The sequence below is a fragment of the Colletotrichum phormii genome, assembly GCF_030913505.1.
Source record: "Colletotrichum phormii strain CBS 102054 chromosome Unknown BDP81scaffold_8, whole genome shotgun sequence".
NCBI classification, from domain to species: domain Eukaryota; kingdom Fungi; phylum Ascomycota; class Sordariomycetes; order Glomerellales; family Glomerellaceae; genus Colletotrichum; species Colletotrichum phormii.
In genome coordinates, this window is record NW_026851450.1 from 977,819 (window position 1) to 992,912 (window position 15,094).

General features: G+C 51.0%; 6 protein-coding genes across 6 annotated transcripts; 4 read left to right on the forward strand and 2 right to left on the reverse strand.

The window, feature by feature from the left end:
• Positions 1–251: 251 nt before the first annotated feature.
• On the reverse strand, positions 252–2,096 carry BDP81DRAFT_372675 (uncharacterized protein; the record flags this gene model as incomplete). The annotated part of the gene is made up of 1 exon (XM_060586660.1): positions 252–2,096. One exon carries the CDS (start codon positions 2,094–2,096, stop codon positions 252–254), a length of 1,845 nt encoding a protein of 614 aa, XP_060446350.1.
• An 845-nt stretch (positions 2,097–2,941) lies between these two features.
• On the reverse strand, positions 2,942–3,388 carry BDP81DRAFT_317380 (uncharacterized protein; the record flags this gene model as incomplete). Its single annotated transcript, XM_060584254.1, has 1 exon — positions 2,942–3,388. The coding sequence occupies one exon, from the start codon at positions 3,386–3,388 to the stop codon at positions 2,942–2,944; it is 447 nt and encodes a 148-aa protein (XP_060446351.1).
• Positions 3,389–4,402: 1,014 nt separating this feature from the next.
• Positions 4,403–5,363, forward strand: BDP81DRAFT_405758 (uncharacterized protein). The gene is made up of 5 exons (XM_060588952.1): positions 4,403–4,595; positions 4,679–4,762; positions 4,815–4,880; positions 5,026–5,081; positions 5,135–5,363. The coding sequence occupies exons 1-5, from the start codon at positions 4,424–4,426 to the stop codon at positions 5,171–5,173; spliced, it is 417 nt and encodes a 138-aa protein (XP_060446352.1). The 5' UTR covers positions 4,403–4,423; the 3' UTR covers positions 5,174–5,363.
• Positions 5,364–9,550: 4,187 nt separating this feature from the next.
• BDP81DRAFT_316969 (uncharacterized protein) lies at positions 9,551–9,943 on the forward strand (the record flags this gene model as incomplete). The annotated part of the gene is made up of 1 exon (XM_060584212.1): positions 9,551–9,943. One exon carries the CDS (start codon positions 9,551–9,553, stop codon positions 9,941–9,943), a length of 393 nt encoding a protein of 130 aa, XP_060446354.1.
• BDP81DRAFT_517425 (uncharacterized protein) lies at positions 9,551–11,416 on the forward strand. Its single transcript, XM_060595908.1, has 2 exons — positions 9,551–10,604; positions 10,747–11,416. Exons 1-2 carry the CDS (start codon positions 9,927–9,929, stop codon positions 11,248–11,250), a joined length of 1,182 nt encoding a protein of 393 aa, XP_060446353.1. The 5' UTR covers positions 9,551–9,926; the 3' UTR covers positions 11,251–11,416.
• Positions 11,417–13,312: 1,896 nt separating this feature from the next.
• On the forward strand, positions 13,313–14,605 carry BDP81DRAFT_448865 (uncharacterized protein; the record flags this gene model as incomplete). Its single annotated transcript, XM_060592339.1, has 4 exons — positions 13,313–13,596; positions 13,771–13,900; positions 14,007–14,180; positions 14,267–14,605. 4 exons carry the CDS (start codon positions 13,313–13,315, stop codon positions 14,603–14,605), a joined length of 927 nt encoding a protein of 308 aa, XP_060446355.1.
• Between the last annotated feature and the right edge of the window lie 489 nt (positions 14,606–15,094).

Sequence of the window (15,094 nt, forward strand, 5' to 3'; positions counted from 1 at the left end):
ACCCCAGCGCGCAGCGGCAAACCGCAGGGACTGGGGCCCCTCCTTAGCATGGCACTAACAGCCCGTGCCAAGCTGGAGAGATGTTTCGTGGAGGTTGATGGAAGTGACTGTTGGCAAGAACATCAAACCGAACGACAGGGTCTGAAGCTGCCAGCGCCTAGTATCCGCGCGCGCATTCAAAAGGTCAATCAGACCATTTGATCTCCGCCATCCATTCGAAACGCTAAAGTTTGAGGTTTCTGTTGGTTTGCTCAAAACTCCCTGCCAAGGCTAACAGAGCAAGTCTTCAGTCGATCTCTTCTGGGGTGGCACTTCAAGTATGGCCATGTAGAGTACGTCCTTTCTCTCAAATTAGCATGATGGCTCAATTTGTGCTGGGGTGTCGCGCTCGCCTTTTGGAACAGACCCTTGAAGACATCTCTAGACTTGCTTGAAGAACCAGCTTGCTTCTTCGCCTTCCTGACGCGCCTTTTGGCCCCGCCACCACTTGCCTGGCCATCTCCAACCTCGTTATTCATATGTTTGTCTTTCATCTTCGCTTCATCAACTTTCTCAGTCTCATTTGCGCCGCCCTCTTCTTCAAGATGACTTCCCATACTCATATCAATGGTCTCCAAGTTCCTCTGCCGATAGTCTGCTGTCGCTCTTGTCTCGCCATCGACCTTCTTCTCTTGCTCTGCTTCTAGAATGTTTCTCTCTTGGTCTTCCTTCGTATTCTTCTTTTGGTCCTTCTTCTTCCTCTTCTTATCCTCCTTTTCTTTAATACAGACCTCATTAGCCGCCTTCTTTAGCTGTTTGCTGGATTCTGCTTTTTCATCTGAAGCAAGTCTCCAACGACCTGCTGTAACCAAAGACACAAGATCACCGCTAGATGCTTGGTGATTTGGATCAGCGTATCGCGACTTGAACTTATGCTCTGGCATCAAGCTAATCGCTGGCCGATCTTTGTTCTCGTTGATCCAGCTGGCTTGGGCGCGCTTGTCCGAGTGGTCGTTGATCCAATTTTCCATTCTGTCCCAGGCGTTCTTGTCTTTGACTCCAACATCAGCTTTCTCGGTGTTGCGTTTGAAGTTCGGAAAGATGAGCGGCGCTGGCTCGGGCCAGCTGAAATCGCCACGTGTGGGCTTCATCAAGCCGCCCATCTGTGTCTTAATCTCTTGCAGCCCCTCTGAAGACTTCATTTTCCCTGCGGCGACGTCTGATAACCCCTGAAGTAAGTCGAGCTTGGTTGCAGACACATCTATTTCCTCTGAAATGTTGGTTGCGAGTTGACCGCGGTCTTTGTCAGGCTGCCATGTGACGACAAGGCAGATCAGTCCTCGCGGGATGAAGAACTCTGCATTAATACAGTCCAAGAATCTGTTAGAGCAGAATAGACTTTGTCCCTCCATGACGGCCTCTGTAGCAATTTCGACGGCAAATCCGAAGAGCAGCGATGCGGGATCGGGCAGCGCTTCTCCTGCGAACCCCGCCAGATTAACAGCGCTGATCCATGGGCTGGGCTCCAATGACTTGTTGAACGTATCAATGAAGTCGAGGAATATGTCTTGATCAATGCCGACGTTGACTAACATTGGTGCGTAGGCCCGGATGAACCCCCGAGCTCGCTTCTCGGGCCGTCTCTGTGGTACAAGCACTGGCAGTGCGAGCCTCTGCCTGCCCTCAGAACTTCCAGGAACTGTCAAAGGGTGTCGCTTGATGAAGGCGAAGGCGAGACCTTCTGTGTCCTTAGCAGGTCGCGAAGTTGACATGGACCCTGATACTCCATGGCCAATGGCATGCGCTTTTCTTGTCCCTTCGCCAAGCTGTGTCGGTCCAGATTCCGTGTTGTTCACACTGCTTGGCTGAGTTGAGGACTTGACTGAAATCAGTGCTCCGGATTTCTTCTCCTTTCTGTGATGTAAGGCCTCAGAGATGGTGCCAATCCCTGCTGCCGCCGATTGGGCGATTTCTTCCACAAGCCCATGCGTTTTCTCTCTGCTGTTGCCTCCAGTTCTGACAACAACCTTATCCCGCTCTTTCAGAACGCTCTGTACTAAGCTGGCGGCAGCTTGGGAAGCCAACTTTTTGCTTTCACTGAGTATGCTAACCGGCATGTCCGTACTTGACTAAAAGTCGTTGGAAAAAAAAAGGCCGTAATCTTGAAAATCCCGAAGGCTCTGGTCTTCGAATACCTCAATGGCAGTACTCACTGCGAGGAGGCTGAATCTTTTAGGAAATGATGACTAGCAGAGTGCGAAACAGCTAGCGAAAATTGAATGCTATATCAAATCTTTCTGTAACCCAGAAGAGAAGGGCGTCTTAAATGAATTTTTTCTTTAGCAATTTGACGGTTTCTCAAACTGCCTAACAGGTAACAGCGCCCTTTGTGGCAGTGATTTCGCACTCGCTTCCGTGACGAATCTCAAAGCTGACAGGCTATCAGCTCCTGCTTGGCAAGTCAGCAGCCAAGAGTGATGTGCAGCCCGCGGGACGCGGAGACTTGGCCAACAAGCTGCATGAGACAAGGCAAGGTAGTCTACAATAACTTCACTTAATCTGGCCTCAGCGTCTACAAGCCTATCTGGCCAAGGTATGACGAAAAGCAGGATCGCACTGTATCAACCCCCCTACAGCTCCGTCAAGTGCCTGGTAGGCTCAACTATCTTCACTAAATGACACAGCAATCTCGTCTAGATGATCTCAAATTGAGATAGTTGGCAGAGACAATGAATTCCAGAAACTAAAAGTGAATGATCAACTGACTAAAGAGGTAGGTGCTAAATGCACATCGAAGGAAGGCGAAATATATTGATGTCCGTGCGGTCAAGTTCATCTGTGAGACTTGGCCTCAACCCCTGTGACACGTTCCATCTAAGTGCTGTATGCGGAAGTCTTGGAGCCCTCGTATTGTGAGTCAACTACGCAGTGCTGATATCGCGAGATTGTGATTTCGATGCAACTACCATTGACACGAACCGGCACAGTGCACGCTGCCATCGGTAGAGGTGCCAGAGACAGCCCAGCTTCCCGTTCCGACCAAGTTGGACCCAATCAAACCGCCCCAGTCGACACCCTTGTTGCCACGAGGAAAGTTGACAGTAACTCTGCAACCGATTCCTTGAATGCCGGCAATCGCCTGGTTGCTGAAACCAGCCTCCTCGCCTCTGCAGTTGCCGGCATAGTTGACGAAAGTGCTGTCGATGGCTGCCTTAAGATTATCGCGGTTGACATTGTTGCAAGACCCGGGATGATCGATGGTGACGGTGACACGCTCGCAGTGATCGCAGGCTTTGCGCCAGCAGCGGGGTTCGAGAGCCCTCGTGAGAGATGGGAAAGCGGTACTGAAGCCGTAGAAGAGGAAGAAGGTGGTGAGGATGAAAAGAACGGGACGGCTGAAGTGTGCCATTGTGAGTTTGGTGAATGTGAAACTTGAGAGAGATCTCGAGTGTAAAGCTTAGAGCTGAGAGTGTGCGGTGATGATTTCTTGCTGGTATGGATAGACTTTACATTACATTGGGTTCCTTCTGAGCATTATATGCATGTGTCTTTTTCATGGCGTGTTGCGTTTGACAGTGCTTCATTGTGACATTCGTGACGATTCTCAATTTTGTGACCGCAACTCCCCGAAGTGTCAACCCGGCATTCAAATTGCAGTTTTCAACTCGTATTGTCTCTTGATTGACCGTCACCCTATGGAATTCTCGCCAGCATCCACGTTCCTGCGTTGCTTCATAATGATTCGGAAATAAGGTTCCTATCAAGTCTATGGCTGTTTTCTTCAAACCCGCATGGCTAAATTCCGAGAAGCCGACAAATGCGACAGAGCTTAATGAGAGCAACTACTCGTGTAGTTGTTTCGACATTCTGAGTGGACAGTCAAAAGCTCAGGTCATAGTTCATCCGTCTCTGACTTTTTTGAGTTCGCGCATGGATCGTCAAGTGGTCAGTTGGGGCTCGGATGTTCGGCTACCCCTTGACTTGCCGACATATCTACCAGCCAACTACACAATTGCTAATACAGTTCTTGAACCTAATTAAATATGAGAAACTTTTTATTTTCCGATGAACTCTCCAAAAAGTTCCACAGTTGGCTCAGTGTTAGAAAGAGCTCTCTCTCATGACCAATAAGAAGCTGATTGTAATGCGCGTGGCGAGGGAAGCAATCCACGATAAACACGTGCAATTCAGTAAAGACAACAGGACACATTGGGCGGCGGGACTGATGGCTAGCTGTCAGGCATCACCAATAGTGATAGGTACCAACAATTTTAGCAATGCTACACGTAGATAATTAGCTGAGATGTTGCGATTGATCAAGAAAATCACATAAATAGTACACTCTGCCACCCTTCTTCATGACATGCTTTTTCACCATGAGCGGCAACAGTCAGTCTTCTCATACAACAATTTTTTGAAGCTTCTTCATCACAAACCTTCGAAAATGCAGTTCAGCTCCCTCGTCGCCTGCCTTGTCATGGGTCCCTTGGCTTTGGCCATCCCAGCTGAGCTGTCTTCTGGGGAAAGTGCTCTTGCCCTCAGAGCTGCTGAGAACATTGAACTCCCGAATGACCTCCCCGAGGACTGGAAGACTGCTATGGAGGCTTACTTCAAAGGTATGGCTTTTTGCACTAGATTGATTCTTATACTGGATACAGCAGGTGATCACCTGAAGGTTGAGGACTGACAACTCAAATAGACACAGATCTGGACCTTGAGAACAGAGATCTCGACAAGCGAAGTGACGTGCCGTTCATGCACTGTGGATGGCGTCGCTTCTTTAGTAAGGAATCCACTCGTCTCACATGGTCTAGCGTTTGCTAACAATATTCAAGGCTGCCTTGGTTCTGTGACCCCTGGCGGTGTCACCTGCATGTGGGCGATTGCTGCTCGCGGCCTCGGTAAGCTTTCGCATCATGTGGCCACCCTGAATCCTCCCTGCTTTGCGCCTTCGATACCCCTTTCATCGAGTTCTCAGGATGCAACAATGAACATGATGACAATCGAAAGTGAATTTTCAATTGTCAATTTCTAACCTTAGACCAGATGTGAAGGAAGACTCCAAATGCTCAGCTGCTGTTGTAGCCACCATTTTGTCAGCTGTGAGTTTTCTCAACTGTTGTCGGTTAGGTCAGAAGGCTTACAAAATCTGCAGTCAAACAACTGCAAGCTGTGTGTTAATGGCCACCTTTGAGAAGAAATTGCGAGGCTTTCACATGGTAGTTTCCTTTCTTTAATTGAACGTGGACTGCGTGTACAGGTGGGCAAGGAGCGTTGGACTTGCGATTCCGGTGGTTTGGAGATCAAGATATACTTCTCCGTCGATTTGCTCGGCCCCTATTTCTGACGTAGCATGAAGACTTTGTTGCAACTTAACTCAACATCAATTCAATAAGCCCACTTCAGCTATAACTTGTATTTGCTCTAAAATAAATACATTGCTTCGACTGCTACTAAAACCATCCGGGACCGGTCGCGCTGCGATGATTTTCGATGGTCGGTATGATGTATGATGCGCCTCCACCTGGTCGTCTCAAGCTATCCAGCAATGGTGTCGTTACGATTAAACCACGAGACCAAGCGATTAAGAAAGTTGTTACGCGTCTTTTTGTTCACATTATTGAGATAAATTCCGTGAGAGAATGAGAATACTACATTCCTTCGTCAGAATTCCTTAGTGATGGCCGCGATTTTGAGGATACTCGTGGGGCATCTCGTGCTATTAGGCCAAGGATACAACTCAACTGTTTTGAGGTTGGGAAGTGACGGTTAGTCAGGGTGGCCAGCGGAATATGCATATATGAGTGAGCAGAAAAGAGCGTCTATTCGTACTAAAGAGTGGAAGGATTACCACAGGCTTATGGGCCTAACGTAATGCTACCTTAATATAATACGTCTCTAGAGCTAGGACCAGGTGGAAATGACAGTCTGGCCTGTTTCAGTATGTTTAGACCATTGCGAATGGGTTATGCCTATGACTCGCATATAAGCATGCATGGATTCTGTCAGGAAGCCATTCAGCCGAACGCGCCAACTGTAATACATCTTCATGCATTGATCCCCGCACGCATGTGATCTCTATGGTCTGTAGCCTGCCTGGGAGAATGCTGCCTAGGGATTGATTCTCATCGTACCATGTCGGCATAGCGCCCGGCACGTCCTTTTGTTACTAGACGTTAAATACATCATCATCATCATCATCAGATTCTCATCGTAGCAGAAGCTGTCCAGTGCCAAGTGTTTGAGAGCTTGGAACTCTCGCATGGACTCTAGTTGCTGTCGACGGCCTGAACGAAAAGCATTCTCCAGAATTTCCAGTTCCAAAGACTCCAAGGTGTTTGCGTGAGGTCTCAGTGCATTGAGTATCGCCTCGACCAATAACCTTGAGAACGGTCCAATCTCCCACCGTGTGCCTGGAGCTAGGACCACGTGAGTCCATCCTGAATATTCTCAGCTGTGGCAACAGCATGAGAAGTATTTGTATTGGAAAAGTGGTGAACGTCAAGACCGAAATTTTGTTCAAGGATAGGTATGCGAGTAATGTGCGGTCCCGGTTTAAGGATCTCCATGATTGCTGAGCCCTCCCTAGACAACGGTGCTGTATTCGTCCACTGGGCCTACTGCTCTACGAGGCTCTGCGGAACGTATTGGAGGAACAGTTCAAGTGGGCTTGCCGGCAGCCCCCGTATCTCTTGGGCCCGGGCCGGCACGTTGAAGGGCCGGAAAGAGCCCGGAGGACTATGCTGAGTAGCCGGAGGTTCGTGGGGCCGGACTATCCCATCGAGTGCGGAATGGCGACAGTACATTGAGATGCGGAGACGGAGCCAATTAGACATCTGTGGGCCCCTTTTTGGCCCAATTACCATAATTGATAATAGGTACTTCCTTATATCAGAGATTTTGGTTATGAAAATTGTACCAGCAATCATCCGAGTTACATAGGGCGATATCACATTCGAGGCAGCCTATCATCGTGTACTTCCGCCGCGGCCGTCTGGTGTGAATATTACCACTTATCTCGCCCAGCGCAGTCCTCTCTTTAATCTGCTATACGAGGCTATAGCTAACGCAAGGGGAGTTGGCATTTCTACGACCTTGTACGTGTAATTGCTATGGTACGGCTTTATTCCTTCGATCTGTTGCTCTCCTCGGACGTCCCTTACGTCGACCTTCTGCTAATGGTCCAAACCTCTGGATTAGCTGGGCAGATAGTAGTCTACGCTATTCGTACTGGTTCTCAACCCGAGGCCACTCGGGACTTCCCCAGTACTGTAAAAGGAACGTGTTGATAATGATGACTTCGAGGAGAAAGTTCCAGGCAATTGCTTGCCAACTGCCCTGCCTCACTGGTCTACTAAAGTCGTAATAGGACCGCATTTGATCACTCGTATCGACGCCGTTTATACGGTGGTTGTACTCATCGATCGCGAGAGGGATCCGGAGGTCCTTACGTACGTCAGGACCGAAGACCTCCCGTGCTGCCTTTTTAGCAGCAGTATCTCCAGCGGGCCGGCGACGGTTACGAACAACGTCGGATGTCTCTCGGAAGACCGTTGTGAGGAAGAGAACGAGGGCATTATCACATCGTTCCGGCGTACAGTCGGTAGTGCAGGCGGCAGCGAGGTCTTCGGGCAGTATTACAAAGATACACGACTTCGCGGAGCCCGTGGAAGCTCCAGAGGCGACACTATCGTCAGAATCCATCGCAGCATTCTTGACAATGTTGGTTTGGGTGGAAGTACCACATTGAAAAACATAGCGGTATGTGACGCGGGTGGATGTACCAGGTGTGGTGAGGGGAAAAAGAGGGTCCATATTATGGGGCGAATGTATTGTCGCCATTCCGCACTCGATGGGATAGCTGCGTTACAGCGCTCGGGCGTATAGTCTGTATTATCCCATCGAGTGCTGCAAGGCGACAGTACATTGGCTCCACATAACGGGCCCCCTTTTACCCCGCACCGCATCTGGTACATCCACTGCTTGAGTTGCCCCTATGATTTCCACTCCGGTACATCTACCAAATCCATCATTACCAATACTCAATTAATGGATTCTGACGATTCTGACGGATCTGGCCGTTCCACGGGCTCGGCGAAGTCGTGTATCTTTGCCCTGCTGCCCGAGGACCTCGCCGCCGCCTGCACTGCCGACTGTACGCCGGAGCAATGTGATAATGCCACTGTTCGGCCCCGCGAGCCTCCGGAGGTTGAGCCCGGTATCCCTGGGAAGTACACGAGGATGGGCTGCCTCGAGTGCGATGTAGCTCTCTGTAACTCAGAAGATTGCTGGTACCGATTTCATACGCAGAATCTCTAGTAATTGGAAGTATCTATTATCAATTACGTTGGTTGGTTGGAAAAAGGGGCCCGAAGTGGCCCGATTGGCTGCTCCCCCGCATCTCAATGTACTGTCGCCTTGCAGCACTCGATGGGATAGGCAGCAGTAAGGTCTTCTGGGTGGACCTCAACTACTATATAGCTAGGTATAGAAGTAATAGAAGCATTAGATGTAATAGAGGTATCAGAATAACCAAAAGACATCACAGCATCAACCAAAATGGTAATAATAGTGATGAAAATAGGCAAAAGAGCATAGGGATGAGTGACGTATCGTCATGTACCCCTTTAAATGCGGGGTAATGGTGGGTATTTCGTGGTCTTGGCGAAAGTGCTGTCCATCCGCACTCCATGGGATAGACATAAGTTTCCCTAAAGCTATCCACGCCTACGATACTGTTTAGTAGTTCCGCAGCCTCAACTTCTGCAAACATACCTCACTACGACTAGCTGGCCGTAACAGCCGCACTTCAAATTCGGTATACGAGACCATTACATATCGATAAATAAGTGTGCCAAAACAGAGTGTGTTTGGACGAAAATTGCAATTGTTGTGGTTGTTTGAACAATGGGGGTAGGATCATAATGAGGAGGCTGGGAGGCATTTTTGGGGTGGCGAAAAGGGGGGGATGGCGAAAAGTGGGTAGGTTGACTTAGCTTCCCGGTCTCTTGATGTTCTTTATGATTCACTGTTTCCGAGTCCTCCCAAATTATACAAAAACCTCTTTCTTTGAGCAGACGGCATCGAACTTACATAAACTCTTTTCTGCCTGTAACTTCCAGCTCGGTGTCGACGCCAAGACAGAATATTCGAGCGCGCCGTGAAGGTGATTGATATGTATCTCCCACTCGTTCTGGCAAACTTTCGGCGGGGACAATGACCAGATGGTTGGCAGCTGCTCCACTCCGGGCACGGTATGTGGAGTATTGTGAGGTCTTCGGCCCTCCGCGGATTTTCATGTTGGTGCCCATGGTGGTTTCCTTGGTACGAGGAGAATATGTACTAGTCCACGGACCTTGATTTGAAAGCAAGTGTGGCTATCTAGGTGGACATGATTTCTCATCGAGTGTTAGCTTTCCATGCGAAAGGCACGTATTTAATAGAGCGCTAGACCTAGAGTCGGGTCAAAAACTAAACATCTTGTACCAATTTTCAAATGCCTCAGTAAGCCTGTGGCCTTTTGCAACACCCAAGTCCTCAAGCCTCAAAAAACCAGACCTTGTTTTTCAAAATGTCCAAGAACATCAAAACCATTCCAACGTCAGAATACGACCATGTCATAAAGACAGTCCAACACTACGTCGACAGCATCGCAAAAGCAGACCGAGCCCTCCTCGACCTGGCATTCCACAAGGAGGCGTCAATGACCGGCTGGGCCCCGGCTGACGGCACCCTCTCGCTGGGCTCGTACACCAATCTTCACGCATTCTTCGACACCTACGGAACGAGCGCGTCCCTCAGGACCCGGTGCGACGTCATTGGCATCACGCCCACGACCGCCGTCGTCAAGGTTGATATGGAGAATACCCCCGACGGACCGGCGTATACGGATTTTCACACGTTGATCAAGATTGATGGGGGTTGGAAGATAATTGCGAAGGTTTTTCATGCTTACGAGTCTTGATTCACTGAATCACTGTATTCCTAGCTGCTATCGTAGCCGTCTAGTTGTTCCAAGGAAAGTTATTGGTGCAATTTCCCCAGTAGCGCTCCTCCCTGACGCCGAAGCAAATCAACTTGTCATGGTCGTTGCCGATGAAGTCGTTCTACACATATCTTTAGCACGAAAGTCTTCACAAGTTTACTTCCACTGGATGAAGCCCCTCATCACTCACCAATTCAATTTCAGCCTCCACACGCTCATGTTCCGCTCCATGGATAGGCATAGGCCAGCACTTGCAGCTATACACGGTGGGTCTTTCCGGATCCTTGAGCCCACAATCCTCACAAGTGCGCCAGAACCCCCCATTCTTGCGCGGTATCAGCTTCCCGCGGGCGAGATCCCCTGCCTCACCATTCGCATCACGGCGACATGTCGCAAGGACCAGTGGATCACCATCGCCGCTTCTCATACCGATACGCACGCGGGGTTTCCTGCGCCGCGGTATATTCACGTGAATCATATGGATAACCCCGTATTTGAGGAGCTCCGAGCCGCGGTGAAGATTAATAAAGTGTTTGTTGAGTTTCGGGGACCGTGGTTTCCTGTTGATGCGCCGTGGTATTCACCGAATCATGTCCCTAGACATACGAGCGGATTTCTATTCATGGTGATTGGGTATCAAGTATGTTATTCCTCCAGCGTGTCAAAATTCTCAAGCTCCAATGGTTCACGAGTCTTCTCCTACTCAGTTCCACATTCCCACCGAGCTAGATGGACCCGACAACATGCATACACAAGTCTGTGATTGACTAACATGCCCCCAGAGCCGAGGAGTCGAACCCGTCGTCGACGACAAAAATTTCTGGCAGCAGTGGCACGCGCCGTTCCTCTGCCACTGGGCAAAAGCCAACGACGTGGCGCGCTTCCTTGGCTCCCTCACCACCATAGGAACCCTCGACACCCAGTTCAAAGACTGGGACAAGATCTACGCACTGGCAAGGCAGCGCATCCTGACCATGTACTGGGACGCCTTTCCGTTCGGGGGGCAATGGAACCGCGTCGGCGTCCCGGAATTGCTCCTCGCGCCATTCAACCGCCGAGAGATCATACCAAGCCTCGTCGACGAGGATCAAGTCCTGACGCGATTCGGGAACTTGAACCTCGGCAAGCCGCAAGAGGACGGGCTTCTGCGCTGCTACTGGCGTATAGAGGGGCCGCCTCGCCATCCTTTGTTACGTCCGGACCGATTTTCGCCTCTCTTCTTTTACCATAATACGCCCTCGTCACTTACCGAAGAGGAGCCATTGATAGTGGACGTAAGGATTTAGAAGGCCGGTTCTTGCCGATGCTGGAGAAGATGGGGGAGGAACACTACGATACGTGGGCGTTGCGGCAGCACCGAGAGGCGACGCGCAATACCTTGTCCAGCAATTTCTTTCAGAGGACTATGCGCCGGGCGCATCGCGATGACTCACCCGCCAGTTCATCGTGATGGGATGCAAGGGGAGAAGTCAGACGTACGATCGGCCCATGAGTTCTGACAGGTCTTTCATGTAAACATGAACCGCGAGATACACCCTTTCTCTCTGATAGTCAAACCAAGGCGGTCAGAAAGACGGCCAGCCACCAGACAACCGGAGCTCAACTGCCTATCTGCTGCTCACTCGCCAGAATCGCCACTCGGTCCAGGCACTTGGCAGTGAGACGCTCTGATAAGCAGGTTCCAACCTCCAAGGGTCGTCGTGCTGACCGCATGGTCAGACTGTGAAGGTGCCTGCAATCTGCAGCAGTCTGCAGCATACGCCGTCGTACGGCAAAAGTCGGCTGATTGAATCGGCACTGGCCTATTCAGGAAAATCAAAATCCACCTTGTCATATCTAGAGCTCGCGGCATCAGGGAGACAGACAGGTGCACAGGCAACGTGCAAGACAGCCACGAACGCAGGGACCAAAAGGACGCGTGTGAAGCTGTCGTCGCTTGTCTCTGGCTTTCATCTGATCACGTCCCCAAAATATCAGCTGTTCAGCTAGCCTAGCTAGCAATTCTGCCGGTTCATCCGTCCCCTTGGGACGAAAGCACCAATGATAGGAAAATAGACGAAAAGAAGAAAGTCAGAAACGCTAAGGGTAGACAAGCACCTCAGCGTCTGAGCGAAAATACGTCGCGAGTCAATAAGAAGCAAGGGTTGGGGCGTCACTGGTCAGTGTCCTGACGCCACACGGTGAGAGTAGCGATGAGGCGTTCGAATGGGCTCTTGTCCATAAGGTAGAAGTGCGAGTAGGGTGGTGTTGGGTGGCTTTTCGCTTCATCTCTGCCGGGCGCCGTGCCGTCCGGCCCGTGATGCGGGTGTGCCGATGTTTGTTGGTGCTTGTCGATTTTGGGAAGGACGGAGGGCCGGGGTGGTGTTGGATTTAGGCGATGTAGGGGAGCAGCTGAGCCTGCTACGGCGGTCGAGAAAGGGAGTGCATGAGGGAGATGAGTTTCGTGAGATTGTGTGGCCTGATGAGAGAAAGATCAACATCCTCCAATGGGTGCATCCATCTTGGGTAGCAAGTCTTGGAAAAACGGGCAAACTTTGAACACCAGGTTTCGTCCGTCTTGCTGACCGAGATTGGTCGCTCGGTGAGGTCTTTTCTGGTGACAGGCTGCAGTCCCCAGGCACGGAATCAATGGTCTCCTGCAAGTCAGGCTTGACAAGCGCTTGGCGATGCTGGATATTGTCCGGGCGGAAGATGCCCGGCCGGAGGAAAGTCAAAGGGGGAAAGACAGAAAAAGGATAGTTACCCTTAGACATTACGGATAATAGGGGACCAATGAGACAAGAGTCAAGACAAATGCGACTCTCGGCCGCAGAAGAAAGGTTGGGAACTAAAAAGGTGATGGCGACGAGGAAACAGGCGCGACAACGCTGGACGCACCGCAAATCAGGGGGCCAAGGAATACGCAAACTGAGACCGGAAATGGGGAATAGTGAGAGATTGACGAAAGATAGTGGGAACTAATTGCAGATAGGGCGAACAAAAGCAAGAATACGACAGCCAGGGACACCGTACACGGTACAGGTAAGGAGAGATGACGTCTCGGCGATGGGATGGAATACGAGAAGCGCTAGCCATGTATCTGTCTGTATGTTGTCGGTTTATCAGTATGTCTATCGTGAGCGACGGCCTGGTGAATCCAGAGGATGGACCGTTTCTGTTTCTCAGAGAGCCAGAATGCATAAGTGGCGTCTGGCTAACGAGTAGCGGCATCTTCAGGTCCGATCTGTTCCTGGATTCCTTCGTTTGGCGTTGGTACCTGTACTATTTTGTTAGTGCATTGTTTGGTGTTTCTTTGCCAGCCTGAAACGAATGGGGCACTGGGCTCTTCATGTGTCGTTAGTCTGAAAGATGGCGCTCAAGTCATCAATCAGTCCACTGGAAAAGAAACTGACATCAGACACTGACGAGATCCAGGACAAGACAAGTCAGGAACAGGAATTTTGCACGTCGAGAATCGTCTTTGCAAGTTGGACCTGTCTCTGCCAGACTCGCGTGTCTGCGGCGCTAGGCTTGAGGGAGATTAGGGGCAGCTGCGGGCTAGGTTACTTGAAGAGTGCTATTTCCAGCGTTCAGGCCTTGGCCATTGGGGATTGGCTGCAATACAGTTGTGCAGCAGCAGCCTGCTTCATGCTGTAAGACGCGCAGCCGGTGGCATGGCATCATGTCTTGATTCTTGGGAAGATATGCGTAGAGTGTTCGTAGTGTGTGTAGGTAGGTGTCCGATGTCCTTGGCAAACCGTTGGTGATTCAGGCTGGATGGGACATTGTTATCTGCTTTGTTCGATGAGGCGGTGTTTCGCTACCAGTCTTTGGGGTCTTCTTCACACGGGTCCCTGCAGCGAGAATGGAGGATCATTCGGGTGCTGGCATAGACAAGCAAACGGTGACAAAGGTCGACTCCCTCAGATACCTGGAGATACGTTGGACCTGAGCAAGGTAAGCCAAAAGACAAGGACACCTCGGACCATGATACGAACCACTTTTGCGCGATGACGGTGGATATTGGAGATTCGGGGACTGTCAGACTGATGATGAACAACAGGGACGAGGAACCTGGAAGACAATGGCAGGGAAGACAGGAGGGATTCAGAGAGAGGAGGGCCAACTCCAGCAAAAAAACATACGGTGGGGCGGCGTGGGGCAGGTCGGGTCTTCGGCGATTAAACCGAGCCACTCTGGCAGCGCGCAGGTGGCGTTGTGGGGCAAAGCCCTGGAGGTACGTCTTTAGGTACTTCGCGGGGTGGAGACGGCCCACGGTGCCTCATTTTAACCGTATCTTGGGTACGTACCTGGGCCCATCAGGCAGGCACTGGGCAGTCGCTGCTCTCCACAACCACCAGCTGCCTCTTTCTCTTTCAGGAAAGTCGTCAAACAAGATGCATTTCTTCGCCCACACACGACCTGAATCATTCCGGCACCAACACTCCCATCCGTCTCGCCAGGCGCCGTCAGACGCCTCCAAGCCTCCCATCGTGTATCGCTCAGGCCACTGCCGAGTCTTCCTTGTCCGTCCGCCCTCTCAAGCCGTTGCTTCAAGCCAGGCTTACCAGGGACCTCTGCGCTAAAGCCAGCAAAAAATTGAGCAAAAATCATCCGAACCTTCTCGAGCTCCAGCCCTTGGCCTGGCCTGGCCTGGAATAGTGTAGTGTTGCCCCAAAACACCGGACGCCGTGGCGTTGGCAGCCCGCATACATCCGCCGATCCCCAATAAAAGATACCACCATGTCACTGCAGCATCGCACCGCGGCATCGCTCGCGGCACCAGCCAACGCCAGCGAAGCCGACAGCCGTGGTCGTTGCATCGCAGCAAGCACGTCCTTCGTGTCGCCTTCTAGTGCTGAGGCTGGACTGTCTCCCTTCCACGGGCAGACAGGGTCGTGTCAAGTTGGTCAACACTTCTAAGTTCTGGGTACCTTTTAGGCTTTCCGTGCGATTGTCAGGGGGGGGGGGGCTGCTCGCCTTTCGTCGCCTCTCACGAATGACAGGGTGGCAGCTCAGATCTCACAGATCAAGACTTTGTACAGATACTCTGTGCTCTATCACTCTCTCTGGGCACCTACGGAGTATACGGATACTCTCAAGCTGCACGGCGAACTCCAATGGCAAAGGCATTGATTGGCACAGGGCCAA

Coding starts and splice junctions, on each gene's coding strand:
- BDP81DRAFT_517425 (XM_060595908.1), top strand. CDS start 9,927: ATGCTTACGAGTCTTGATTCACTGAATCACTGTATTCCTAGCTGCTAT. Junction 10,605..10,746: donor TCATGGTGATTGGGTATCAA/GTATGTTATTCC, acceptor ACATGCCCCCAG/AGCCGAGGAGTCGAACCCGT.
- BDP81DRAFT_405758 (XM_060588952.1), top strand. CDS start 4,424: ATGCAGTTCAGCTCCCTCGTCGCCTGCCTTGTCATGGGTCCCTTGGCT. Junction 4,881..5,025: donor GATTGCTGCTCGCGGCCTCG/GTAAGCTTTCGC, acceptor ACCTTAGACCAG/ATGTGAAGGAAGACTCCAAA. Junction 5,082..5,134: donor TAGCCACCATTTTGTCAGCT/GTGAGTTTTCTC, acceptor CAAAATCTGCAG/TCAAACAACTGCAAGCTGTG.